General features: G+C 36.7%; 1 protein-coding gene and 1 long non-coding RNA gene across 2 annotated transcripts; one reads left to right on the plus strand and one right to left on the minus strand.

Moving 5' to 3' along the window:
* Positions 1-38: 38 nt before the first annotated feature.
* Positions 39-1488, plus strand: LOC140223830 (uncharacterized). Its single transcript, XR_011899104.1, has 2 exons — positions 39-645; positions 1097-1488. It is a non-coding gene; the product is annotated as an uncharacterized lncRNA (long non-coding RNA).
* A 534-nt stretch (positions 1489-2022) lies between these two features.
* LOC109034276 (uncharacterized) lies at positions 2023-6416 on the minus strand. Its single transcript, XM_019047329.2, has 3 exons — positions 6240-6416; positions 4405-4658; positions 2023-2417 (listed from the first exon to the last, which is right to left on the minus strand). Exons 1-3 carry the CDS (start codon positions 6295-6297, stop codon positions 2328-2330), a joined length of 402 nt encoding a protein of 133 aa, XP_018902874.1. The 5' UTR covers positions 6298-6416; the 3' UTR covers positions 2023-2327.
* Positions 6417-6752: the final 336 nt, after the last annotated feature.

Here is a 6752-nt window from a genome sequence, read left to right on the forward strand (position 1 = left end):
ATGCAGAAACCTAAGGTCAGTGCCAACAATCTCTAGAATTAAGACTTTTGTAGCATTCAACTAATGGGGGAGTTTAATCGTGATCAATCTGTATTTTATGTGGCCTAATTTCTTATAAGTTTTGTTCCCTTAACAAAGAATCTGACAAAATACTTTTTTGCCTCATTTAAAAAATCTTAATTTTTCATCCAAGTTAAGTTGCATCAGACTTTCATTGTGGAAGATGGCACTTGAAATGCTTATGTTTTCGTAACTATTCTTCTTTAGGAACATGAATACATCAAATCGGAGCGTGTAACTCAGACTTTGAAGCGTTCATTGTACATACAAGGTCAGGTTACGAGGAATGAATAATTGAATACACTTGATACTTTTGATTTCACGCTGTGATATTTTGGCTTTTCAAATATGTGTTGTGATACTGTGAGTGTGAGACGTTGCATGCTCTTGGTCTTAATCACTGCTAAGTGCCTCTTGTTACATTAACAAGTTCAAGTTTTTCAACGAAAATAAATAATTTTTTAAGCCAACATTAAATAAGTTTACTGACCGTTTGAGCAAGATGAAGCATAATTTGCCTCATTTTTGCATTGAAAATATACACAAATCAATAGAAGAGTTCTCCTACCTTCCTGGTAGTTTTTGGTAATAACTTGATATCAATTTTCATAAATACTTAATGCTAAAGTAAAGATGGTAGATTCTCCATCTCCATCTGAAGGTAGGTAAACATATTTGACAAGCAATGTCAAAAGGCTCCCATAAATTAGGCATGGCTGTAAAAAATACCTCCTCCACTTATCTAAAAAATATAGGTACCATGTGAAAACAGCCATACAATAGTGCCATTCTTATGTAGTAGTTGGAGTTTGTATCCTTCAACTTGCATGATACATTTCCGGTGCTTCACCATCTTTTAATGTAAATTACTGTTCTATTTTAAGAGCTAATCCTCACAAAATGACCAAGAAATTCCTGAGAAGCACTACAGAGGTTTGACCCATTAGACTACAGATTTTAATTCAGAACTAAAGTGAAACTAGGAGCATGATTTCACCCTCACATTTGAATATTGATCAAATCATTCTTTACACAGGTCTGCAGTCACAATGAGGCAAAGATCAGGAAAGACACTTCAAAAAATTTTATCACTGGATCCAAAAATGCAATCTGTTAGTTTGCATCACATAAGGACTTTCCAGAGCGGCAGTTTTCTGAGTAACTGATACATGCTACAAGAAATGAGCCTACTGAAGGCCTTAACATTTTTCCGCCTCCCCTGCTAAGGAAGTTTCTTCAATCAAACAACAAAATTCGTTCGTTTGACCAGGATAAATCTTACTTATTTGTTATTTATCAAAAAAGGAGAATAAAGAGTTGTTTCTAAGTGTCCACTTATGCTGGGACTATGATATTTTGACTTCTGAAGCCGAAAATGACTGTAGATGTTTTCCATAGCAAGTTGGAAAATCAAATGTTCTAAAAGCACGTTTTTGGGGCTAAAAAAAGGCAATTTTTGGGAAATTCGCTTATGTAATTGGTAGGTGACAAAAATTCGGAGGCAGCTTCATGTTCAAAAAAGTATAGGAAAAGCTCCATCAGGCATTTAGAAATAAAATGTTACCCTTCATTTGAACGCAAAAGAAATGTTTGAGATTTACAAGGGATGAGCAACAAGTAGAGCAAACTGGCAGATACATTGAAATCCACACAAGATGAGAGTAAATAAAGGGGATTTAACAATTTTATCCAGGCACTTTTGTCATCATCCTTGACAGCCCCCAGCTTACATGGACTTTTTAAAATTCCCTTGTATTTCCTGACTATCCCTGACTGTAGCAACCGCGACCCTGTGCTAGAATATAATATCTTCAGCTGGTTAAGTACAGATTTTGATTTTACTGATAAATATAGGATATTTGTTTGTAGACAGTTAAATGATGATTTGGAGCAAAATTATGAAACTCTGAAGCTTCTCCTTTAATTTTTTTTTCCAAATATAGAAAAAAATACCCAACAACATTTAACATTGACAAAATTTATTTCCAACAAATAAAGACTCATTTTTCAATTCAATATTGACTCTGCCTTCTCACAGGCATCAACATTGTTTAAAATGCGAAAGAATAAAAAAGACTTTTAAGACTTTTCAATACATAGATGATGTACAAGAAAAAAAGGAAACTGATCAAACAGGGAAAGAAAATAAGCTTACAGTAACTTACAGAAAGAAATTGCAAATTCTGTTCTCCTTGACATAATTAACTGGCTATTGGGAACATAAAGTTGTTTGATCACTACTGAATGATTGTGTGTCGACAGAGAAATTATTCTTTCCTGTCCTTCCATGGGTGGTAGTTCTTCATTTCTTCCGGCAACTCAGGTGCGAAGGCATTGAAGAATACTGTCTGCTGGATCTGTAGGCATAAAATACATAGGGCAAAACCATTAATCTCCATGATTTGAAGTCTTGTATGAAATTAAAATTTTCTATGATCATCATTTGGACTGAGTTGGACAGTAACGAATCAATCAGCATCAAGTTTAAAACAAGAAAAAGAGGTTTAAAGTTGTATTCATCCATTCAACTAGGCACTAAAAACAACATTTTCATGTTCAAAATATTTTTTTCGACTTCAATTTTTGACCGAAGAAAATTTACGACCAGTTAAATTCAAAACTACTCCAGGCGTATTTTCCAAAATGTGACTTTGTGCGTTCTTGTTAAACTCCGTCCATTATAAAAACTTGCGTATAGAAGGTAATTTATCTTTTTGATGTCCCACCGTATAATACAAAAAAAAGTTGTTTTCTTGACTGAAAACAATACAAAGAAACTGAGTAACTGATACTCGTGTTCACCAGGGTGGATCAGAAAAAGCCCCTTTCCTGATCTTTGAAGTTAAGAAAAGTTTGAGAGTCCGCAGTTCATATTATAATACTTAGTATGCATTTGTTTACAGGGGTATCTAAATATTTAGGATACAATTTGAAGTGAGTAAAGGGAAAACCCATATTAATTTTGCATAAATTCCATCTGAATCTAATTTGCTGAAATCAGGTTTGCAGGCAATTTGATGCTTTACGCAAGATATCGACAAGTGCAACTGAGAATCTAAAAGTTTGTCTTCAAGAAATTTTCTTAGCATGGTTATACAGTTTTTGTGAACTCAAAATTTTACGCATACTTTTTCTACCCCTGAAGATTACTTATGTAAAGCCATGCTTACATATCGCATAGATAATGCATACTGTAAGCTTATGCTTGCTAGGTGCGTTTCCTGGTAATACAATAAGGAAGAACGCTGTATGAACCTTCAGTCATTACCAAATTTCATATGATAAAAAACGAATTTCCAGGAAAACCTGGGAATATTTTCCACCTAATTTTCCATAGAAATTCATTTGCAATCAGATCTGAACTATCTGAAATTTCCAAGAGAAAATATTCACAGCTTTTCTCAATAATAAACATTTTGTCTAAGGAAAGGTGGCAACCATTGAATGTTCATACCAAGTTTTTTCCTAGCATGGCAGAGTATTGAGCAAAATATAGGTCAAAAATGAGATTGCTGCTAAGACAAACTTAAAAGAAATAGCAGCATAGATTTACATTATGCATAAAAAATAATCTTGCATAGTGTTTCTTTTTTATATTCATTTATTCCTTAATATAGGGGAACAAAAGGCACTTTACTTAACTTTGTGGGATTCTTGCAATTCCAATTCGTTAGAATCAGAACTTAAGATCACTTTGATGGCACAATGTCAACTTCATTTTGTTTTCATTTTTCCGAGATTCTCAATACAAACATGGACAGTATGTTAAATTGTTTCATCAATTACAGGCTAAAATGAAAATTGCCTGGAAAAATATGCTTGCTCACTGTATGTTGGGACAAAAGTTAAGTGTTGTTTATGTCATCATTCATCAATGGAGCCATTTGATTGCATTTACTTACGACGTTGTTGAATGGTACTGATTTTAAGTGATTCAGAGATTGAAATTGGTCTCACTATACAATGTGCGAGCTGCAGCTCTCTCAAGGGTGTGAACAAGGAACTCAGGGCCAAAACTTGGCCTTTTCTTGAGGCGAGATGTATCTACAGGGTGTCTAGTATTTTTTAATTTTGAAAAATCCTGATATTTTCCTGATATTTTATAAGAAATTCCTGATTTTTTCATTTTGAAAATTCCTGATATTTTCCTGATTTTTCTCGACTCCTGGCACGGTAGGCAAGAAAAAGTAAGACTTTCTCCGCTGAATAGATTCGCATAAGAAAATTCCTCATAAAACGCCCAATTTTTCCGATTTTCCTGATTTTTTCTAATCAGCCAAAATTCCTGATATTTTCTGGTTTTTCCTAATGATAGACACTCTGATCTAGGAATGGCAAACTTACGGTAACAGCAATGGTCACGAAGAGAACAGCAGAAATTGCCAATTGTTTGTTCCATCCAGCATTTCGTTCATCGATGTATTCCTGCCAACTGCCTCCAACTTGTGGTAAATCATCCTGGTCAGCGATGTGCTTTGGTGGGAAAGTGCCCGGTGACAGTTTGTAGGGGTCGGTGAGACTCACTGGGATGTAGTTAGGGTCTGCCATTTTATCATCCGCTCCATGATGAGCAGCTCGTACAGCAATAGCTGCCACGCCTAAAAGTGAAAATTAGAAATTAAATTTATTGCATACAGCAATGAGAAGTTTCAGCAGGAAAGGGATTAGAAAATTTAGAATATATCATGGGTGGTTAATTCACATGATAATCAAGTATGCAAGATTTTACGAAAATTAAGCGAACTAAGGTGCAGGTTAGAAAATTGGCAGTTTGCAAACTTGACCAAATGATAGCTTATGCACTTAAGTACCCAGGCAGGTCAGAATATGTGCCAATTTCCTCCAAATGGTTTAAATTATTCTAGACTAATAGTGATAGATATTAGACACCATCTAATATCCTACATCATATCCAGTTGTTGATTAAGAGAAGTGATATCTGTTAAGTTTCGTCGACATGCTTTGAAAATATCCTGAGTTGGAGTTTCGCCTTGAATTTAAGAGAAGATTGCCTGCAAATTTAGTATGTTAGTGTAAATTTGTGCCAAATTATATTAAGACCGACAAATTAACCCCAATTTGCTGTTTTATGTTGGCTGCCCTAGCGTATTTTTGCAGATGTTTGCTTTGGCGCACATGTTTACACTTTAGGCAAAGACATTGAGTCACGTAGACCATGCGCCTGGCTCGGTTTAGTACAGGCGAAGCGAAGCAAGTCTCTCGGGGCCCTATGATGGGCGGGCAGGGAAGGGGAGAGAGCAAGTGTCCCAAGCACTCGAAGAGACTGCTGAAAGGCAATGGAGAATTCATTCCCGCACTCGGTTTTTCACAAATATTTCGTTTAGAGTCCATTTTCAGACAAAATTCCTGGGAAGAAAAGTTTCAGAACGTGTAATTTTGCACCCGATTGGCAATATTTCATTTTTCCGAACTATTTATTAACCGAGAAAAAAGCCTCACAATCCAACAAAAATTCACTGGAGCTGCTACTGCCCATGCGCAGATGTGCGCATCCGGGACAAACGAACTCATCGATGCGGGTCAGTGCCACCACTCATCGGCATGCGAATTTTTAAAAGTTGTCTCGCCTTCCGCAACACAGGATGCACAGTCTACATGATTCAATGTTCTTGACTTCAGGACTGAGTAGCAGCTTAATTGAAGTCGGGTCAGCAAGGACCTTGGTATGATTTTTCACCTTGTTTGTTAAAATTTGGTGAGTTTGAACAAAGTGCGCTATCTTCATGGACAACTGCAAGGAAAGAGGGCATGTAGGCTTACGGGGCAAATTTGACTCTCAATAATCTGCAAAGGAAAAAAAGATTGCCTCTGACTTGCAGAGCCAAAAGTGTGTTGATAACTGTAGTCAATTTGAAATATAGTTCATGGGTCTCATAATGGCAGTCCATTCATATGTAATGTACATCTAATTGGATGCAGATGTGAGGCTGCCTTCTCGGTGCGAGCCTGCATTGCCTGACTAGGTTTGGGTCTGCAGAACAGTGTGACAAAGGAGAAAAGGAAAGAAAGATCGTCAACTTGACATGTTGAAGTATTAATGGAAAATAATAACGCATAAATTTCTCTTCACGATTTCGGAATGAGAATGTCCTAGGAAGTTCAAGGTAACTTCAATGATAGCCTGGTTGGATAGAAAATAATAACTTATTTTTGTTCACCTGAAGGTTGTCGGGTGGTAGCTGCTCGGGCGACTTGCCTGGCTAATTGACTAAACATTATGCCGAACGACAATTCTCAGATCGGCGTGAGAAAAGAAATAGATGTGAGTTCAACTGAGAATTGACCAAGGAATCAAACCCAAATCACCAGAAAATTACACACGGACACAGAGCAAACAAAAACAGATGGTGATGCGGGGTACGTGATGGCGAGACAGCCACCCTTGGATTCGGTCGTGACGTAAAACGTCTAATTGGCCGATCGGCCAATGAGAATGAGGCTTGCAGCAAGGCGCAGACAGTACTTCATGCCGTACATGGCTCAACTCTGTCACAGCTCCCGTTGAACTCTAGTTGAACTCGCGTTGCGATTGCGGTTACAGTTGCAAAGCTAAACAAAAAAGATTATAGTTGATCATATTTTTGATACTCTATGATATTGATTGGATCGAATGATAACATAACCTCTTTCAATGCTACCAGTTGAAATATATCGATACCTATCGCATTATA

Source organism: Bemisia tabaci, chromosome 2 (assembly GCF_918797505.1).
Source record: "Bemisia tabaci chromosome 2, PGI_BMITA_v3".
NCBI lineage: Eukaryota > Metazoa > Arthropoda > Insecta > Hemiptera > Aleyrodidae > Bemisia > Bemisia tabaci.

Excerpts from the sequence above, each read along its gene's own strand:
- LOC109034276 (XM_019047329.2), bottom strand. The coding sequence starts at position 6,297 with ATGTTTAGTCAATTAGCCAGGCAAGTCGCCCGAGCAGCTACCACCCGA. Across the intron at positions 4,659-6,239 it reads TACCACCCGACAACCTTCAG|GCGTGGCAGCTATTGCTGTA; the intron begins GTGAACAAAAAT and ends TTTCACTTTTAG. Across the intron at positions 2,418-4,404 it reads TCGTGACCATTGCTGTTACC|ATCCAGCAGACAGTATTCTT; the intron begins GTAAGTTTGCCA and ends TTATGCCTACAG.